General features: G+C 37.2%; 1 protein-coding gene across 1 annotated transcript in view; it reads right to left on the bottom strand.

Moving 5' to 3' along the window:
• Positions 1-21,159, bottom strand: part of LOC138715783 (FGGY carbohydrate kinase domain-containing protein) — a 45,310-nt gene extending 24,151 nt beyond the window's left edge. The window contains exons 1-5 of the mRNA XM_069848847.1: positions 20,739-21,159; positions 15,569-15,680; positions 11,253-11,493; positions 4,168-4,478; positions 3,884-4,091 (exon numbers count right to left, since the gene is read on the bottom strand). Of these exons, the coding sequence (XP_069704948.1) occupies positions 3,884-4,091; positions 4,168-4,478; positions 11,253-11,493; positions 15,569-15,680; positions 20,739-20,918 (1,052 nt within the window). The 5' untranslated portion in view covers positions 20,919-21,159. The remainder of the gene's footprint in view (positions 1-3,883; positions 4,092-4,167; positions 4,479-11,252; positions 11,494-15,568; positions 15,681-20,738) is intronic.
• Between the last annotated feature and the right edge of the window lie 2,140 nt (positions 21,160-23,299).

Raw genomic sequence — 23,299 nt, 5'->3', positions numbered from 1 at the left:
GCCGGTCAGTGTAAATGGCTGACCTTACTCTTACTTCACTGCCCTATAGGAATGTCAAGGAGCTGTTGGATCTCGAACTGGTAAACAAGAAGTTACAAATGGTATTAGGATATTTTTTTATGACTGAAGAAGTAGTTAGGAAAGGTGAGGGAAATGTATTGGTGCACGCAATAAAGAAGTGTGGCTTGATCATTAGCCAGAATGCAGCTTGGAGACATCAGATGGCTGCATGCAAGAAAAAAGACAGGCAAACATATACGTTCTCTCAGCTCAAGAAAGAAGGCAAGGAATATTTGTTAATTTGCCACTTTTCAGCACTAATGCTAGGTGCTATGCTAGAACACATGCGACCTTGCAGTGCAGTACGCAAGGGATAGGCGATTAGTGGACTATTTAATGCTACGGCAAGTTAGTCTCTTAAAAACCACAAGATGATAATATACCAACCTATGCTGGTCGCATATTTCAAAACACATGACAATTTATCAACTACCGGTAACATGTTTGTTCCAAAGCTGAGCTGTTAATGATGCACGTGTAGGAATTAAAAATAAGTCACATTCCCAGTCATCAAGGTTTTTATTATCTGAAGATTTTACATTTGAAGTTTATTCTCTTGTGTTGTGCACTGTTTATTCTCTCTCTTTCGCTCCGTTTTATTACATCTCGCAATAATCTCTGTAAATATTCCTATCTTATCTTCAACACAGGAATTATAAATGAGGAAGATTACGAGTAAACCTGGAATTAGCTCTTATCACAGGGATCTGCTATATTCGCTTCTCTGAAAAAAGCAGTTCTTGATTAAAAATGGGAGATTTCTTCGCACCCCTCTGTCTCCTACTGCCCTGCCAGCTTTTCCCTCTGTTCCTCGGTCTAGTTTTTATGTACCTCCTCTTCCCCATGCAGTCCACAGACTAATGCTTACATGTACTTTCTTATTCTTTTGAGTTTTATTTTTTCTTCATATAGCCTGGACACAACTATCATTCTTTATGCGTTAATTTCTCATTTTATATGCTGTTCTGTATCTTTCACAATTTTTTAGAATTTAATTTCTAACGTTTCTATTTGAGTCTGGTCTTTCTTCCTCAGATATCTAACATTCCAATCTCTATGTTAACACGGATACAGCTCCCTTTCAAAGTTTTTATAACCTTATCACACATTCTTGTAAGTTGTTGGTTTTACTGAATACATTGTAACCTAATAGTGAAAATGTGTAAGCTGTTTTAAAGTGGTATTTTCAATAACAATGCTTTGTTCTTTTTAAAGACTACGAAGATGGTTCTCTGACAAACGTGCATAAAACCTAAACCTTCAAAATATTGCTATGTTCCTGCTACAGGTTATCATATTTAGTACTTAAGGGTAGATGGTGCGATATCATAGTTATAAATGCTCACGTCCTTACAGAAGAGAAAGACGATGATATAAAGGATAGCTTCTATGATGAATTGGAACATACTTTTGATCAGTTATCTAGATATCACATGAAAATTTTATTGGGGGATTTCAATGCTAAAGTAGGACGGAGGATATTTTTAAACCAACTATTGGAAAAGAGAGCCTACACGTAACTAGTAATGACAATGGAGTTAGGTTAGTCAACTTTACGACATCAAAAAATTTAACTGTCAAAAGTACAACATTCCCCCATAAGGATATACATAAATATACGTGGACTTCTCCAGATGGATTGACACACAACCAAATAGATCACATCTTGATAGATAAACGGAGACATACAAGTATAGCAGACATTCAAACTTTCAGGAGGCAGACTGTAATTCTGACCAGTATTTGGTAATTAGAGAATTAAGTGAAAGACTATCAGTAGCCAAGCGAGTAGAGCAACAAGTTAATATTAGTAAATTCAATATTCTGAAATTAAAGGACGAGGAAACTAAGCAATATTATCAGGTCGAAATTTCGAATAGGTTTAGGAAGTTCCGACGAAGTTGAGGAAGAGTTAGATGTTAATAGCGTGTGGAAAAATATCCGAGATAATATCAAAATTGCAGCTGAGCAGAGCATAGGTTATTATGAAACTAAGGAAAAGAAACCGTGGTTTGATGAAGATTGTTGCATGGTAATAGAAAGAAGGAAACAGGCAAAATTGAAATTCCTACAGGATCCAGTTGAGGAGAAGAGAGATAATTATTTCAATGAAAGACGGGAAGCAAGTCATACACTTAGGAATAAAAAGAGAGGTTACTTGAAGGAAAAACTGAATGAGGTAGAAACAAATAGTAAGAAAAAAACATTCGAGATTTATATAAGGGTATAAAGGAATTTAAGAACGGATATCAGCCAAGGGTAAACGTGATCAAGGATGAGAATGGTGACTTGCTTGCAGACTCTCCATCAGTCCTAAACAGATGGAAGAACTATTTTGCGCAACTACTAAATGTACATAGGCCAAATAGAAATGATCGGGACGAAATTGAAATACAAACTGCTGAGCCATTTATACCCGAACCCACGCTTTCAGAAGTCGAAATTGCGATAGGAAATCTGAAAAAGTACAAGTCTCCAGGTATCGATCAAATTCCAGCAGAATTAATACAAGAGGGTGGAAGTGCATTATCTAGCGAAATTTATAAACTTGTACTTGCTATTTGGGAAAAGGAAATTGTACCAGAATAATGGAAGGAATCCATAATTGTACCTATTTTTAAGAAGGGGGACAAGACTAACTGTGGTAACTTTCGAGGAATAACACTTTTGCTGACGTCGTACAAAATTTTGTCCAATATTCCTTTGAGAAGATTAACTCCATATGTAGATGAAATTATTGGGGATCATCAGTGCGGTTTTAGGTGTAATAGATCGACTATTGATCAGATTTTTTGTATTCGACAGATATTGGAGAAAAAATGGGAGTATAAGGAGGGTACAGTACATCAGTTATTCATAACTTCAAAAAGGCATGACTCGGTTAAGAGAGAAGTTTTATATACCATTCTTATTGAATTTGGTATTCCCAAGAACTTTTTAACTTTGCTCTGGAATATGCCATTAGGAAAGTTCAAGATAACAGACGGGGTTTGGAATTGAATGGGTTACATCAGCTATTTGTCTATGAAGATGACATGAATATGTTAGGAGAAAATTCACAAACGATTAGGCAAAACACAGAAATTTTACTTGAAGCAAGTAAAGAGATACGTTTGGAAGTAAATCCCGAAAAGACAAAGTATATGATTATGTCTCGTAACCAGAATATTGTACGAAATGGAAACATAAAAATTTGAGATTTATCCTTTGAAGAGGTGGAAAAATTATATATATATATATATATATATATATATATTATTCGGTTGAGAAGCTTTTGTCATCTAGTCTGCTATCAAAAAATCTGAAAGTTAGAATTTATAAAACAGTTATATTACCGGTTGTTCTGTATGGTTGTGAGACTTGGACTCTCACTTTGAGAAAGGAACAGAGATTAAGGGTGTTTGAGAATAAGATTATTCGAAAATATTTGGGGCTAAGAGGGATGAAGTTACAGGAAAATGGAGAAAGTTACAAAACGCAGAACTGCACGCATTGTATCCTTCACCTGACATAATTAGGAACATTAAATCCAGACGTTTGAGATGGGCAGGGCATGTAGCACGTATGCGCGAATCCAGAAATCCATATAGAGTGTTAGTTGGGAGACCAGAGGAGAAAAGATCTTTGGGGAGGCCGAGACGCAGGTGGGAGGATAATATTAAAATGGATTTGAGGGAAGTGGGATATGATGATAGAGACTGGATTAATCTTGCACAGGACAGGGACCGATGGCAGAGCTTATGTGAGGGCGGCAATGAACCTCCGGGTTCCTTAAAAGCCATTTGTAAGTAAGCACTGATAGCAGACATACAGCACTACTCACACGTCCTTTCCGATCTTGATTCTGACTTGCGCAGTGGCAGGATGTGTGTCTATCACGTGGTCGACCAGCTTCCCTGTGGCACTCTGCCCACCTTCGTTGAGCCAGTACCCAGGCACCATGGCGCTGTAATATGGGCCCCAAACACCCTCTACAAATAACGGCTGTTTGCTCAAAGCCATGTGACACGTGGAAGTCCCGCAGATCAAGCCTGTAACATAATAAGTGATTCACTATTGGTTGGTCTTGTAACATTGGCATTTCATTTAGCACAGTGCCTGCCTTACTCAGTCGAGTGTGGAAATCCTCGCTCACAACGTCAGCAGAGCAGCCAATCATGCCCAGACCGCCTGCATGGGCGTCGATGATGGAAGTGCCAACGGACGTCCCACAAGGCAGACCCAGTTCCCGTGCTGCCCGGTCCGTCAGCCCTCTGCCACAGGGTGCACCTGGTGCCTTCGCCACGGAGCCGATCTTCTTCCAGTTGCATTCCATCAGGTCAGACAGTCCGATCTGCTGGAAGTAGTCCTCACTCCACCCCTTGTTTCCATTGGGGTGCGCCTCATACGTCCACTTACACACCAACGAACATAGCGACCTGCAGCATTTGGCAACACAGCATGTCTAGTCTGTTGCTTGTACAAGGCATCTGCAGCATTCGGCAACATTGCATTTCTAGTCTAGTGTTGGTACAAGGCATCTGCACTATGAAACGAGCGGACAAGTTACCTGATTGAGGTTTTTTCTCAACCCATTGAGAAAATGCTGGGTAACTTTTGGCGCTGGACACTGCAGTCATTTCGCTAGCAATATCACCTTAGCTTAAATGTAGTTATTTAGCTTAAATGTAGTGTTTATGCTTAAATGTAGTTGTTTAGCTTAAATGTAGTGTTTATGCTTAAATGTAGTTGGCTTAGCTTAAATGTAGTTCTGTTTATAAGTATGCATAAGGGTGTAATTATTTGTCTCATTTGAACTGTTGTATCAGTGAAGCGAGGTGATTCAGTGAAGTTATGGTTTTACAGTGCAGTGATTAGTTCCAATCAGTGATAATTTATAGCGTCAATGAAATTTGTTCTATAGTGTCAGTGAAATGTGTCCTAAAGTGTCAGTGAAATGCATCATAGTGCCACTACAGTGAGTGAGATGAGAGTAAAGTGAAATTCTGTTGAAACTTATGTAGGGCCTATACATATGTAGGTTGTATTGCAAAATTAGATTATTTTATGTTTTATTATTAATTGTAATTATTGTGTTAAATTGTATTCTGTATTCTTATTGTATTGTGTATATAATTGTATTGTGTATTGAATTGTAATTTTATTGTGTATTGTTTATATTGTGTATACCACTGCCACCAGGTGCTTGCCCACTTGCAGTGTAAATAAATACATACAATACATACATACATCTCATTCAGATGCTAGATAACCTTAGCAATTGATAAAGCATTGTAAAATAACCAATAAAAAATAGGTACAAGGTATCTGCAGTCTCAATCAAAGTATTGCCCCATAAAAATTTCTGACTGCAAATCAAGAGAAGTTGGTAGGATAAGAAATGCTAACTTTTGCTGGTGGCCTGATCTGGGATCTAGGTTCAAGTAAAGACTAAATTGTTTCAAAAACAACATGCATTTGTTCGCCTAAAAGGACGTGTTGTTGTAAAAATCGTGAAAAATGATGATGATGATGATGATGATGATGACGACGACGACGACGATGATGATGACCCAGAATTCTTTTACATACACTACACTTCCCTTCAAATGCAAGCCATGCTAAAGGTAGTTTGAACCAGCAATACCTGAGTCAAGGCAAGCATTGACATGAAAATGAGGATTCTGAGCCCCAGTGGATAAACAGAAAACTTTCAAGCTGAGAACATGGATGGATATTACAACTAGAACCCGGATTTTATACAATATGAAAATGAGAAATATGTACATAAATATGAAGCTAAAAATGGCAAAATATGTAGATAAATATGTAATAAATAAAAAATATGTTAGGGCTACCTAAAATCTAAGCTATATTTGATGTATTTTTGCCACTGACAAGAAAACAGAACTGGAAGAAATTACAGGTGCACGTGTGGTTCAACCTGATTTAATTTTTGTTTGGAGGCCCAATTAATGATTAAATATTTTCCATAATTTCTGCGATCATCAATTGCCTTCTATCAGAATATTCTTATAAATGAAAAATGACCTCTCAACTTCACACGAAGTAACTGGCATGTATTTCAGACGGGGAATGATACTCTGAACAATGTTCTCAGGGGAGCTGCACACACCTCTAAGTGGATAAAGTTGTGTCTCCTGGATTCTTCTTCAATACATCATTAAATTTTACTGAACCACACTCACTGATTGCTCCTGGCACAACATTCAGTTTATTGGTTGCATCTTCCACTAAAGACATAGATTCCTGGAGGACCAGTCCAGAAGCTTTCAGCTTTTTAATGCAGTTCGAAATCCAAGTGAAGTGACTTGTGATGTATGCTATTGATGAAGCTACCTTCGAATCTTGAAAAGGCACTCATAGACTCATGGATAGATGATGCACTTTCAGGAGAAAATGTTTCCAACACCGACTTCATTGCCTTGAAATGTTCGTTAAAAAAGTTAACAGCTTCTATCCATGTTTCCCATCTAGTAATCACAGGCTGTGGAGGTAAAGACACATCTGGCAACAGTTTCTTGCAGTGCTGCATGCAATAGAGAAATTTACTTACTTACTTACTTACAAATGGCTTTTAAGGAACCCGAAGGTTCATTGCCGCCCTCACATAAGCCCGCCAGCGGTCCCTATCCTGTGCAAGATTAATCCAGTCTCTATCATCATACCCCACCTCCCTCAAATCCATTTTAATATTATCCTCCCATCTACGTCTCGGCCTCCCTAAAGGTCTTTTTCCCTCCGGTCTCCCAACTAACACTCTATATGCATTTCTGGATTCGCCCATACGTGCTACATGCCCTGCCCATCTCAAACGTCTGGATTTCAAGTTCCTAATTATGTCAGGTGAAGAATACAATGCGTGCAGTTCTGTGTTGTGTAACTTTCTCCATTCTCCTGTAACTTCATCCCGCTTAGCCCCAAATATTTTCCTAAGCACCTTATTCTCAAACACCCTTAACCTATGTTCCTCTCTCAGAGTGAGAGTCCAAGTTTCACAGCCATATAGAACAACCGGTAATATAACTGTTTTATAAATTCTAACTTTCAGATTTTTGGACAGCAGACTGGATGATAAGAGCTTCTCAACCGAATAATAACAGGCATTTCCCATATTTATTCTGCGTTTAATTTCCTCCCGAGTGTCATTTACATTTGTTACTGTTGCTCCAAGATATTTGAATTTTTCCACCTCTTCGAAGGATAAATCTCCAATATTTATATTTCCATTTCGTACAATATTCCCGTCACGAGACATAAAATAGAGAAATTTGCATAACTTTTTTTTTTTTTTTTTTTTTTTAAACCATTCACTCCAGGAAATTTATCTCTTATGGTCTCTGCCACTCGGTGTAGTCCATGTGTCAAACACGTGAAGTGAACCATAAGTGAACCATATTGGGGTAAAACACAGACAGGGCACTCGCAGATTTTAGAATATGATGCTGCATCTGAGTAGAACACCAACACCTTTTTTGTTAATTCTTAACTTCTTAAGTCTGTTGTTGATGAATCGAAAAAGTGTAGCATGATTTGTCTGTTCCAGTGGTTTGCAGTAAATTAAATAAGGCTTGGATGGAGTCTCTGGGTCCAATTTACCCGTGACGAGATTTGCAATAAAACGACCCAAGGCATCGATTGTCTTGTCAATGATAATCCATATGCAGGAATCCTTAAGTTCAGCCCTAGTCGTTTTCGTTGTGTATCAGGAGTTGAAATAATTTTTCTGCAGTGCTGATTCATCCGGAATATTGAAGTGGCAGTAATTGTGCAGGAATAGTTGAAACTTTGGCACGCCAAGTTTATACCATGGTATGTTTGCAGAAACCATTGCCGTGCACAAATCTTTATTAAATTCACTGATAGAAATCGAAGAAGGTTCCAACAATACTTGTGTAAGAAGAACTTGTTTTTTCAACGGAACATGTTTTTTTATTTCTCACATGAAGTTCAGTTTTTTATGCTGTTCTAATTCTGACTTCATGGAGCACCCAATGCCTTTACACAGCACGATTTTATCATCACTAGTAAAGGCACTGTCAATCGAAATCCAATATTTTAACTTGGATGCGACTGACCCATACTCAGAGACTCCATAGCAGCAGACTAGCTAGCTGCATCATCTGATGTCAGAATAAGCTTCTCAAGAAAACTGAAAGAACTACTGCTTTCTTTCAGAGCAACTGATTGGAGGTGTTTGTGCCACATGGCCATACCCACAGGGTAATTTTCACTCTGTCCTTCACCGCAGTAGCAATATAACGAGTCAATGACCCACCCTTCACATTAGTATTTGTTTCTACTTTACAGTTACTTCTTAAGGGACAGACAAGCTGTTCGCATGGCAAAGGAATGTCCATTCTTTTTGACAGAATACATTATTTTCAATTATGAAATTATTTGTATGCATTAAAGACGAAGGGACAAGCTTCATAAACAATTTTCAAATGTATAACTTATGAATTAAGTCAAAGGAAAATTGATGAAAAAATGTGTAACTTATTCTTTCAAAATATACAATACCCTTGAAAATATGTAAACTATGTAATATATGCCTAAATATTTATTATTCACGAAAATGTGCAACTTAAAACTTCGAAATAATGATCCCTTTGTTGTGATTTGTCAACATTTTAGCTTTTCTTACAGCTACTTATATAGGAGGGGGCCAGAGGGGTAGTAAGTAGACTCGAGGACACAGTCTGCTGATGGCTATGTGACATTTAAAAACTCATTCCTACCAAGTCCGATGTCATGACCCCTGGATAATGCTAAGACATGCAAGCGAGGCCCAACAGAAAATCATCGGCCATCCAGGAGCTTGGGACTGACAACCCCAACTTGTAAAAAAATTATTGTTACGAAATCCAAAGAAGCAACAGTCGGACGGAATGATTTACGAAGACCCAGGAAACGAAATGATGCGATTATTGGAACATGGACTGCACTCTCATTATACAGGCCATGTTACTGGAGCAACTTAGAGTACACATTGTATGTATACAAGAAATAGATGGATTGGGGAGGGAATTATCGAAAAGAAGGACACAAATTAGGAGTAGGCTTCATTGCCAATAATAGAATGAAAGCAAATATATTGAAATTTGAAGCAGTCAATGATAGATTATGCTGGATAAGAGTCAAGGGAAGATGGTTCAATTATAAATATTCATGCACCCACAGAAGAGAAAGAAGAACGAGAGAAAGACAGTTTTCACCAAGTACTTGCTGATATAAGGACATCAAACTTCTCATTGGTGATGCCAATGCCCAAGTAGGAAGAGAGGAAGAATATCGAGACATAGTAGCAAATATGGCCTACAATCTACATGATATAACAAATAATAATGGAGAAAGACTTGTAAACTTTGCTGCCTCTAGAAATATGCAGATAGGATCTACAACCTTTAAACATAAAGATATACACCTGGCCACTTGAAGTACACAGGACAAACAGCACTTCAATCAAATTGACAACAGACATGCCTCGAATTTGATGGATGTGAGGTGCTAACATTTAGTATTGTCTCACATAAGAGCGAGGATCTCAAATGCGAAAAGGGACAAGAGGAACAGAGTAACAAATATTGACTATAGTAAGCTTAAGGAACCCAATGTGGCATTTGAATATGTAAACAATCTAGAGGACATATTAAGGAATACAGAACTAAACGAGTCATCAAACGTTGAAGAAAGATGGGCCCATTTATCGAGAAGTATAAAGAAGTCAGCGGAATTGACACTTGGAAAGACAAATAATATACGTAAGGAGAATGAATGGTGTGATGATGAATGTAAACAAGCAACAGAAGATAAAAATAAACAGTATCATGAGATGCACAAGATCTGCCTTGAAGACTATCGTGAAGCAAGAAAAAAGGAAAAGAAAGTGCACAGACGGAAAAAGAGGGAATATGCACATAGTAAAATGGAGGAACTACAATACTACAGAAGTACGAATGAAACGAAACTTTTTTTACGGAGAAATGAATAAGAATAGAAAAGATTTTAAACCAAGATTAACCATATGTAGGAATGAAGATGGGAATATAACTGGAGATAAGGATGGCATTATAAATAGATTGCAGAGACATTTTAAAAAGCTTCTGACTAATGAAGAACCTCAAGATCATGATATGATAAATGAAAGTTTAAATAACCGTGATGAGGGATACCTGGGTTCGTTGATTGATCAAGGAAATAACATAAGTCTTGAAATTAAGAAAACAATACTCTGTGCAAATAAATGTTATCATGGCTTCATAAGACACATTAAATCTAAAGTATTAACTATTAAAAGTAAAATCATAATTTACAAAACTCTGATTAGACCAGTGCTTGGACCCTTAATAAACAAGATATAGACAGATTAAATATCTTTGAGAGAAAAATACTGAGAGCAATTTTTGGACCAGTACAAGTAAATGATAAATGGAGAATACGATATAATGCTGAACTGTATGAACTATATAAGGAGCCAAACATCATTACAATAATAAAAACTGATTGCTTGAGATGGGCTGGACATTTGACTCGTGACCAGCTAAAAGAGTCTTTTTATATTATAATCCAGGAGAACAGAGAACTAGAGGCAGACCGAAAGCTAGATGGGAGGATGACACAGAAAGGATGCTAAAAGTATTGGAGTCCGTAACTGGGCTGGTAGAGCAAAAACAGAGAGGAGTGGCGAAGACTTCTTGGGACAGCCAGGACTCTTGATGGGTTGCAGCGATGATGATGATGATGATGATGATGATGATGATGACGACGACGACGACTACTTATATAGAAACAGAACATGTAACTACATAAAATACGGGCTCTAATTATCACATTACTCACACGAAAGTGGAAAACAAATAAAAGACGAAGCTGAAGAAACATACTAACTTATTCACTGGAAGAGAAGTTACACTTCGCCTTTCACCCCTACAAATTGCATTGTTTAAAAGTACGGAAAATGTTTGCATAAATGCTCAGCTCTGCTGCTGCATGTCTCAATGACATACCAAACTTTTTATTCTGGGTGCTTCAACTCCTGAGCCACTGTGTCAGGTACCTTGGCTTCCTTAAAGTGATCGAAAGCTGTTAATATTACAATTTATATTATTTGCTACAACATGCTACCACGATATATCCTGCCATAGTGACTAATGATGAACAGAATCATGAAAAATGTTCATCCTAAGAACCTTGAGTCTGCACCCGTAGCCCTCCAGGTCAGGAAATCAGGAAGGTCGAAGAAATAGCCCACGCGATCCCAGCACTGCTGTCGAAGGTTCCGCTTCAGCCACAGCAGCTTAGGAGTTTCCATCTCCAGGGAAATTTTGCCCCCCACGTACTGGAGCACTGCATGCTGCAGGGAGTTGATGAAAGCTGCCTCCGCGTGGGCACGGTGGTCCAGCCAGAGGATCACGTTCTGCTCGTCTTTACCTAGTATCATTAGCCTATATCAGTAATTACATATTCTACACCTACAACACGCAGATACAGTATTTACGAATTTCAGTATATTGTATGTCAGTGTTGGGCAGCCCACTGATTTTGTAGAAGAGCGCCCATTTCCTTCACTGGAACCTGAGTATGCACAACGAAACCGAATCAGTTCATAAATGGCGTACAATTCTATCTGCAATGTTACGGAGTAATTTCAATCATGACAGAAGGAATAAAAGAGCGGTTTCCTCATCAGTGAATGGGAAAACGTGTATTTATTTATGAAAAGTGAAGTGCTTATTGTGTCACGAAGTTTTAAAGGACATGAAGAAATTTAATTTCCAAAGACATTACACAACAAACCACGTTAAAGGTTTTGGACAGTTTCATGCAATAGAACAGATAAACTTAAACATGTTTTGTTAACATCAACACCAGGGAGTGATTTAACAGTAAGTTATAAAATAGCATTTGAAATTGCGAAAGCCCTACGCAGCTTGTCGGAAGTTGAGTTCGTGAAACAGTGTTTGGAAACTGCAGCAGAAATCTTAAGCCCAAATCAGTTAGAACTGTTACATCTGTCCGGTCACCTCTCTTGTGCCACTGTAACCCGCCATATACAAGATCTAACAGCTGACATTTTTAATCAGTTGCAAGAAATTCTGGGCACTTCTATTGCATTTTCCCTGGAACTGGACAGGAGTACAGATGTGTGTAGCACTGCTCAGTTATGCATATTTATAAGAAGCGTAAACGCTTACCTAGAAGTAAGGGAAACCTACCTTGGCACTCTCTTGCGTTCTTGACTTCTTGTCTTCATCTGCTTCAACAGTTCCTATTATTATACATATCTGGCTTTCAGGTAGTAGCTCCCTGTAAAGCAGGTCTGAATAATTTCCTGCTTTAAAGGGAGCTACTACCTGAAAGCCAGATTTGCATAATATATTCATTACTGGAGGTACGTTAACAGAAAGCCACAAATTAAGTCATACAGCATTGTGTGCACTCACAGTTGAGTTCTGGCGTCTTGTCAGCTCATTTGAGTTGTGTGCATATAAAAGGAAAAATTGTGACGGTGTCGTGTATAGTTCCCGGGGTAGCTCAGTCGGTAGAGCGTTCTCGCGCTAAGCGAAGGGTCCCGGGATTGATACCGGGCTCCGGAACAATTTTTCCTTGAAATTATTCAGATCCTATTATTATTTGTTTTCTCACAATATCCCTTATCTTTTCCTTTATATCTCTTGTTTTTCCCTCATTTATATTCTTTCCATTTCAGTACTATTAACACTTTCTAGATATGGTTCAACATCGAAAAACTCACTGTTAATTTTCAGTTGTCTTTATATAACTTCGCTAAAAGCCCATTTTTTCTCGCAATCAACAAAAAGGGTACCAAAACTTTTCTTCTACACCTCACTTCATACTCAGTTGCAAACATCATTAAATAAACCATAATTTTAATTTTCATTAGGAACAGCAATAAATTTTGCAGTAATATTACTGAACTAGAAGATGACATCACCCTTCAGAAGATTGTTGTTCCCCTGTACTCTACATGTACCGGAATATATATATATATATATATATATATATATATATACATCTAATCAGGCAGTACATCTCTCTTGAAGATCAGAGGAAGAACAATTGTTTGTATACATCTGAAGTCTGATTAGTGAAATATGTTACTAGTCAGAGATGTATGTAATGAAGAGAGAAAGGAACTGGCCATCCTATTCCATTATCTCCTGGCTTAGTTGCCTCATGAGTGATGTCTTATTGACGCCACGAGGTTCAAACCTGTTTTCAGACAGCTCACTAAAAAACTACTGGTATGTATGCCGGTTTGTATAGTTCTATGATGATTAATAATAGTAGTAATAATTACTTACAAGTGGCTTTTAGAGAACTCTGAGGTTCATTGCCACTCTCCCATAAGCCCATCATCGGTCCTTATCCTCAGCAGGAGTCCTACCAGTGACGTAAAGGCAACCCAAGCATGGCTTGGGCAGCACTGATTGATTATAAGAATCACGACATCTACGTAAATCAACGATTAAACTTCCTATTTATTTAATCATAAAGCCCCGAAACGTTTCTAAATAAGTTTTAATTGTAAGTCGCGTGATGGGGCACATACTGCGGTCTCGAGCTGGCAGCAGAGTGCCAGCCAAGAGGAGTGGATTCTAGCCCTCTTGGTGCCAGCAGTGCAGAATGCAGGTTAGCCTGGAAGTTGCTATGACAACCCACGTCATCATAACTTCTAACCAATGAGGGACGCCTCACGAGACTCTAGTAGATGCATATACCCCAAGCAGCTTACCAGCTTGCCTGCCTGGGCTGGCTGTGTGCATGAAGTGCGAAGTCGAATGAGTGTAAAACGTGCTGTTTCTCTCGCGTTTGTTTGTACCGATACTTTGTAGTTACATTGTGTACGTGTATGTAAGTGCAATAAAAAGTTTTAATTATGTTTAGTGATAATAATAATTTAATTCAGCAACAAAAGAATAAGCCTATTACTTGCCATTTTCAGAATAGCAATTATGAAATAGCGATTGGCTTACTGGAAGTGTTAAGACAAGTGTAACAGACTATTTTGTTGGAATTGTTTGCTGTATAGCTGTGACAGAAGCTTCACTTGGACAACTACAGGATACAGCAAGCTAAATAATTTAACTAGGCATCATAATGTTATTATTGCACATATTCGTGCTTCTAACGCACTCGTGACTTTTGGAACTGTGCGTATTGAACTGAGCTAAGTGGCCAAACACAATAAAGTATTATTCTACATAATGAGAAGGTAACGTGCAACAGAGACATTCTGAAAAGGCTTATAAACGCCGTTTCTTTACTTGCAAAACTGGAACTTTCATTTAGAGGAAACGGTGTGTCGAAAATGTGCAACAACCGCGGTAATTATTTAGAACTTTTGGACTGCACCGCCCAGTACGACCCTCTTCTAAAAAGTCATTTGGAGAAATCTACAGTATTCAAAGGTGTATAAAATCGTATTCAAATTGATTTAATTAAATCTGTCTGTTGCCCTGCACTTAATAAGGAAATTAAACAGCAATTACAGAGATCTGATTTTTTTGCCATATTAGCTGATGAGACAACTGACGTCTCGAATAAATCACAATTTTCTCTCATTTATCGATATACGATTGAAGGAAGGGTGGTAGGGCGGCTTCTGTGCTTTCGTGATGTGAGGACAAAACAGCGGCAGCACTTTCTGATCCTATTTTTAAGACATATTCAAAACTTTTCAAACTGCAGTAAGAAACTTGTCACACAGAGCTACGATGGAAGTGCAGTGATGCCTCTTCATTACAGGGTGTCCAGCTAATATTAAGGCTTCTTTTCCACAAGCTCTCTTTGTTCACTGCTATGCACTCTGTTTAAATTTAGCACTGTCCCAAAGTGCTTCAAGTATTCCTGAATGCCGTATATTTTTTGCTACTCTTTCCGGGCTTGCAGCATTTTCTCCAAATCATCAAAGCGCACAAAATTTCTTGATGAATTTCTGGGTTGACGATTACCACATGTTTCCCCAACAAGATGGATTTACTCGTCACGACTTACCAATACTTAGAGTATCTTTTATAATAGTATTTTTAATTTTAGGCAGTAGTTGCAGTAGGCCTAATCTTATAGATTTTGTAAAAAAAAAATTGGTGCCAAATACCAACGTATTTTTATAATTGGTAATATTATAAGTATTTGACTCAAATATAAATAGTAAGAAGGAAAAGAAAACTTGACTACGCGGCTGCTAGGGTAATCTGTTGGGTCACCTCACGTCACTGGTCCCTACCATGATATCCCACCTCCCTCAAATTCATTTCAATATTATCCTTCCATCTACTTCTGGCCTCCTAACTAACACTCTATATATATTTCTGAATTCGCCCATATGTACTACATGTCCTGCTCACCTCAAATGTCTGGATTTAATGTCAGCAGCAGCAAATAAATACATTTAATAGAGATTATTATATACACAGCTTTAAGTTTTGTTGGAAAAATATAGTATTATGAAACCTACCTATGTAATATGATGGCATCATACCTGTTGGACTGACAGACAGGGGCAAACCTTCAGCATCCACGACCACAAGAGAGCACGTGGCATCAAATCCGATGCCCTTCACAGCATTGTCGTCTACGTTCTTCGTGACTTCCTATGAAAAAAACAGTTCACGATAGTAAGGAGAGTCATCAAATTCTCGAAAATTTTAAAAACTATAATCCACATCAAAGATTCGGACACCATCTCTGTGTTGCTGTTCAGTCAACTGTCCGAAGAAAGGTCTGAACCTCACAAGTGATACCAACAAGGCACCACTTATGAGGCAACTAGGCCAGAACATAATGGGGTAAGTTGGCCAGTTCCTTTCCAGTAACACATTACACTAGTCAGACTTCAGACGCATACAAACAACTGTTCTTCCTCTGACACATATCGTCTAGTGAGATGTACTGCCAGAACCTCAATCAGAGGATCACTCTCTATGCATCCTTTGTATTCTTATCGAAGGCACGATACGCAACTACTGAATGTCCTAAATGGACACACAGAGTGTCAACTACTACAGATATTCCGTAATTATTACGGATTTCCCCAACTATTACGACATTACAGCCAAAGGAAAAATTATTATGGAAAAGCAAAATTTATCATGGCAGTGTACAGTGAGGGAAGTGGGGAAAAAAGCAGAGGCGGTATGCTATCCCAAGATTTTCCCTTGGCATACCTCGGTTTAAGAGGCACACATAGAGTACATGATATATATACACTGAATTGTTTTATTTAGTCAGTAACGCGAGTCTTTGAAGCTTACGCAACACACTAAATTTCTTAATAAAATAATTTCATGTTACTTCAGTTATTTACTAGATTATTTTGCAAGGTCCATTGAGACTTATCATTTAAAATAATGTTAAAGCTTCAAAGTGCGAATAGTTAAAAATATTAGGCCTACCTACTGTATGTAACCGTATTTAAATAACAGATAAGTAACGATATTTGTCACTGACAAAAATATTTTAAAAGAATAAGAGCTGATGACATAGTCACTAAATTGGCAACAATGGCCACCACAAGATACAGATCACAGCCATTGTTAAGATTTCCGGGGGTTGACTTAGGAAATAAATGTGTCTAAATACACGTTGAATACAGTTTCAGAAGGCTGTGGATTAAATCTACGAAGCAAACAGATAGCAGCCTACTCTTTGCTGCGAAAGAGTGTATAAACAAATTTTTACGCATCACTTTCTTTCAGTGACGATGTGTCATTTTTCACTAACGGTATGTGTTCTGGCCATAGAAACCAGTGGCGGTATTCTACACTGGTGCATACCGTCTCACTTCCCTCACTCTGTGTGCGTGTGTGTGTGTCTGTGTGTGTGTGTGTCTGTGTGTGTGTGTCTGTGTGGGTGTGTGTGTGTGTGTGTGTGTGCGCGCGTACGTGTGTACACTACTGGTCAAAAGTTTTCGATCACCTATCACATACTATGGGTCTGTGGTTAAAACTGGGATTTCGTTTTGAATATTCTATCATATCACAATGCTAGAGAGAGAAAATATTTATTTTGTTGGTCTATTTAGTTTTTCTGATGTGTTTGTACATTGAAATAGAGTATACAGTAGAACCCCGATTATCCTTCATCCTATTAACCGATTGTCGGATTATCAGACTTTTTTCCTAGCTCCTATTTTCTTTTTGCTGCAGGAAAAATATGAAATATTATATGTTACGTTTCTATATAGTTTTCTACAGAACGTTATTTTTACAAGCCTTTACTCTTACTACAAAGTACAATTAGCTATCGGCACAGAAATACTTACTCGTAAAATGATCACTATCTCTTTCAGTGAAATTACCCCAAGAATTTCCACAAACCCGTGTACAATTCAGTCCTTATCCTTACTATTTGAGTGACCGTACTATGTAACTTCTATGCAAAATGTCTTCCACAGTTGTCAAAAGAAAACGTACTGTGTTAATTACTGAAAAAGAATTACAAATAATTGATAGACTTGAAAAAGAAGAAACTGTGGATAATGCTGCTTTAGAGTAGGAGAGTAGCGTTACAACTGTACGTGATTTAACAAAAGAAAACTAGAATAAAGTGCATAAAGCATGTAAATCTACAACATGAGACTTCAAGTATTCCTATCTTTACGCAATCATCATCATCATCTATCAATCCTTGGCCCTTAAGAACTCATAGTTGACAACCGAGCTTCTAGTGAACTCCTGATCTTACTATATAGCACGTTAAACTCAAGACTGCGAAGAAAATTACGAAATTATAGGCCAAAGTATTATTCACTTAATTTATGAAAATCTTTTATGATATGGATTATCTGATTTTTTTGATTAACCGCTCATTACCACGGATAATAGAGGTTCTACTGTACAGTTGTTTTCATAGCTGATCGAAAACTTTTGACCCATTGTGTGATTCAAGTTACAAATAAAGCTCACATTATTGTTGAAAATATAAGTTACGCTACATTTGTATTGGACATTTCTGTGTTTGGAAATTTTTGTGTTTGGACAATTTACACTTTAGATATTCTCACTTGGACATATTTGTATTGGACATTTTTGTGTTTGGACATTTTACACTTTGGATATTTTTGCTTCGGACATTTTCATTTGGACATTATGACTGTGGCTCTAGTATTGTGTATTAGCTATGTACAATGTTTCCTATCGAGAACAGAACCTGCTACTACATAATTTAATAACACATTGTTTCAATAATTGTGTAGTCTCTGGAAACTTGCGAAAATGCAACTCATGGTACAACTTTTTCAGTACGTAGGTACAGGCCTACTTTTCAACAAGTAAAATGTTTTGCTGTACGGTGTACCTAACTAACCATGTTTTAAAATACGTATTCTCAACAGATTTCAAACCGCTAAATGTAAAGTGCTAGCAGAATTGTATCGTTTGTATCTCTGTGTGGTGCAACAACCGATAAGGAAAACACAAACACTGTGTTCTTGTCGACCTTTTAGGTTGCAGGAATTCATACCGAGCTACGAGATTGGTGTGACAATCAAAATGTTAATAGAGTGTAATGGAGGACATTTTGAGCAAGTGCTCCGAAATTCAAGTAAGATTATCTCTCCATTTCCCTAAAGAACACTTCACTGAAATCTTTCCAAGGAAAGAATAAAGTGAAGTAAATACATGCACGTGGTCTTGAGATCTCTGAATTAGCAGTGACTCTCTTGTTTGTTATCATGTGAACAGATTTACTGATGTTCTATGGCTTACATCACTTTATTCATTTACTAGACAGAGTAGCCTAATACGCGAAAGGTCACTTGCCAGACTGCTGTGCCACGAGACGTCAAGAACGTTATCTGCAGCTTGGCTCGCTTTGTACGAGACATTTTATTTTTACTTACATTTTTATTGTACCTGAGTTTTTTAATGTACTTCACTCCCACCCCCTCTACTAGTAAACTTCCAACCGTTCTCCACACAGAACCAAGGCCGCGTATGCAGTACTGAGTTAGTGAGTATAGTACGTTCCAGAAATATGTTCACTTTTCCAGTGACGAAAGAGCTATCAATATTGAATCATATTTTCGCACAGGTACTGTCCATTTACCTACGTCGCATTCAGGTTTCCCCCACCTGCTTTTCTTCGTCCCTCTGTAAAGTCTAGTAGCTGGGCTGTCTTAGCTCCTTCCTGAAAACATTAATTTCTGTTAAGAATTGGACGTCTACGTAATATTATAGCTACAACTGTTTAAAATAACTTAAATAAAAGGGCCTCGTTAAGTAATTAACTGTCATGTGATTTCCCTCCCCTCCTTTCTACGATCCTGTGACAAAATCACTTGAACGGACAATAGATAGCATGTCTGAGTAACTTTATCTTTTCGGATCGGGCAGAAGTGAAGATTAAATTTACAGTACGTAAGATACTCTTTTATAGAGTAGGTACAGAATTATTTCAACATGAGTTACTCGTACGAAGGACGAAACTGGTAATTGGAATTAGATGCAACAGTCTATAGTGCGATAATAAGCACAAAAGAACTGAAGCTTGTATCGAAATGAACAGCCACCATTTTCAAAAATGTGTTTAAATATCCATATTATGATTATTTTTCAATTTAACTTCATTCTCTATAATGTACGCTAATGTGCTGTAACAGAACAATATAATTTGCATAATTAATAAGTCCGAATGGATAGCTCAATTCGTGAGTAAAAACACTAAGTGTTAATACAGTACTGTATTTTGATTACACAAAAACCTAATGGAAATTATCAAACTCAAAATTGTGATATTTCCTAGTTTACATAAATGGATGAACTACTTTTCTTCCCTCCTATACCTAGTAAAGTGATTTGTATTTTACGCCAATATCATAGAACTCCAGTCTTGGAAGGGGGAGCAAGCGGTGTTTCCGGTTCTAGACCTTTAATCCAAAGATATAGACAGGTTAATATTAAAAATATTAGTAAAAATTAAATGATGTCCCTGTACAGTCACGGCAAACTGTAGGAGAGAGTGGTGAGGCTCTAGCGTAAAGGCCTCTTCACTAATACAAATAATAGTAAATCATTAAACAAAGAAGTAGCTACTACTTCTACGACTAGTTATAATTCCTGTGGCTAATATAATACTTTTGAAGAGAAAAATCAACAGCGCCAGCCTGCGACTACTAAGTTTATGATTTAAATGATGTCATACTTTGATATTTTATTAAGATTTCTCAATGTTAAAGGAACAATTAGCACCATATCGCTTCAATGCACTTGATATTCTTAACATTTTTTCATGCATAAAGACGATCTCTATTTATAAGTTTTTTTTACTTATAAATTGATATGATAAAATAATACCATTGATGGCTGAGGGCAACCACTTAAATAAAAGGACAAAAGTAGGAGGAAAGAAAAATTGCGCAATTGAATTACCATAACATGCTAATGCTTATTCTGAAACATTACACACAGCCTATAATGCCTCATTAAATAGGCTAACTTTGATTCAAATATACATTATTTTTACTACCAACATTAATAAATATATGAGTAGAGTACACATGATGTTACAAATTTGTACAAGTTGCAATTTTAATTATTAATTTCCTACCACTTTTCAAGACACCATGAAAAAAAAAATGAAAATGAAAGAAATGTATAAAGGGCCAATTTTAATCTTCAAACTGTCACAGCAAGAGGTTCACTTTTACCTACCTTCACCACGCAACAGACAGCTTCCCAGATGTCATCCGAAGACTGCTCGAAGTAGCCAGGTCTGGGGCTCCACGTCTTCGTGTCTTTCGACGACACTTGCAGCACTTTTCCGTTTCTTGTAACTAGCGCAGCTCTCACGCTTCCAGTCCCTACATCGACTCCCACAAAGTACGAATCCATTCCGACGGTTTACAGTACGTGAGTGTATGTTAACAATTCAACTGAGAATAGGAAATGAAGAACATTCGGCTCGTATCTTATCGAAAGATGTCCAAGGTCATCCGTAACGAGTCAGTCAATGTCACTTGCAAATGCCATAAATTAGTCTGTCGGGCTGAAGCTGACATAATTCAACACAGAAGCACAAACCCACCAACAGAGCAGAGCACTGCAGCGGTACTGTAGTTTGCGAGTTCAGGCTCAGATAGCGGCAATGTCGCAAGCTGAAGTTTACTTGTTTTTCTTTTTAAAACGTTCGCGGCAAACCATTACGGAAGAGTAGAATCAGTGACCCTAGTTGACTCTGTTGATTCCGAAAGCTCGAATGAGGGTTTTTTAGTAATCAAGATCGCTCGTTGACCTGAAGAACACCAAATGAACCCGGCATTGCTTTCCTCCAGTTTAGATTATCGTATTTTACGTCATCATATCGTGAGCAAGGTCACATAAGAAGCATACTGTTCTGTCACTCTTCATGTATTATTAATTTATTAGAAAGCCAGAATTTTCTGCCGCAGTTAGTGCTATACCGGTACCTTAAGAAAATAATTTAATTTTACTGTGCGAGTCTTAAAATTTAGCGTTACTTATGTACAGTTACGAATGCCCAAATTGATTAGGCCTACACGCAATGCAGTAATTCTTTTACGCAGTGCTGTGTTCCAGGTTCGCCTCACAGTTCTATAAAATGATGATTAATTCCATTACTAAGCATTGTATATCGTGAAAGTTTTTAATTAAATTTGCATTACTATTGAGTACGAAGATTATAAATATGCAAGCATATTATTGTTTGTCTATGCTTAGGCTCTTTGTGCATATGTGAGTGTATGTGTGAGTGCGTTTATTATCTAACCTGTTGATGTCATATCCAGGCTTTGTATATTATAGACCTACTGCTTTCTGACAAATAAATATACCTTTTAGTTGGTTATCTAACGACGCAGCATCAACTACTGAGTTATTTAGCATCAATGGGTTGGTGACGACATGGTATTTAGCAAAATGAGACGAGAATTCGCCACAGATTACCTGACATTCGCCCTACGGTTGGCGAAAAATCTCAGAAAAATCCAACCAGGTAATCAGTCCTAGCGGGAATCGAACTCGCATTGGGAAGTAAACGTTTTCTTGTTGTGCTAATGCTACAATTAGCTTCTTTAAATTGTCTGCTACAAACATGTGATGCTTTGCTTGGCGACAATGGTTAAACACCACTTCTTCCTTAGTTCACCATCTTATAGAAAATAATGCAACAACAAATCACATTCTTTACTGTTGTTCAATTCGCACAATAGTAAACCATTTCTAATCACATATATTGCAGACTTACTTCCTGATTTAATGTATTCTAATTTTAAAAAAAGTTTACATACAAAAATACAACAGCATGTACTATTACTGTACACTACAGGTCAATCATCAGGCCTATTAGACATTTCTTTTACTACTGCAAGGTCTAGACGAAAAAAATCGCGCAATTACACTTCTCATGCATTGTGACTGCTGTTTCCTACGAGTTACTAAAATCATATACTTCAATGTCAATATTCTTTTTTTAAAAAGAGAGGGGAAAGTTAAGCCTACTTGTAAATGCTTAAATTATGAATTCAGGGAAATTGAAGATAATAAAGTACCTTACTTATTGCAATATCTTATAATAATAATAATAATAATAATAATAATAATAATAATAATAATCAGGGAACGGATTTATATGGACTAAAAATATATGAAATATGTAAATATATATGTAGTTATTTTTACCAAAATATGGAATTAAATATGGATTTTTACCAAAATATGGAATTAAATATGGACTTAAAATTATAAAAAAATGACTATGTACGTTAAATATTGGTACATTTTAATCAAACTAAACAAAAAATATAATGGACGTACCTTATCTTCCAATGTAGTTTCAACAAAACACAATTTTTATTGTCTGTTACCATAACAATAGGTTACAAACATTTCTTTCAAGTGCTGAAAAGTGAATCTTCTTCTATTGTCTCTGAGGATAGATTTATACTGACTAAAAGAGCGTTCGACGTCACAAGAAGTAACTGGTACATAATTCAATTTCACAATGTCTGCTGGGGATAAGTCCAAGTTAATCTTCACTGTTGATTCACCACTCATCACAGCAACAACCTTTTGTAGTGCTTCATATCCAGGGTTTTTTGAAAGTACAGTGTCCACCTTAGCTCTTACTGCATCTGCAACTTTACCTCTACCACGATTCAGTTGTTCCACAGTACTATTTATAATTTCAAAACTTTCAGATAGTGAAAGGTGCCTATTTTGGAGACTTTTGAGCGTTTTTATGATGCATGAAAATG

The sequence above is a fragment of the Periplaneta americana genome, chromosome 15 (assembly GCF_040183065.1).
Source record: "Periplaneta americana isolate PAMFEO1 chromosome 15, P.americana_PAMFEO1_priV1, whole genome shotgun sequence".
NCBI classification, from domain to species: Eukaryota; Metazoa; Arthropoda; class Insecta; order Blattodea; family Blattidae; genus Periplaneta; species Periplaneta americana.
This window is presented reverse-complemented; position numbering and strand designations above follow the sequence as displayed.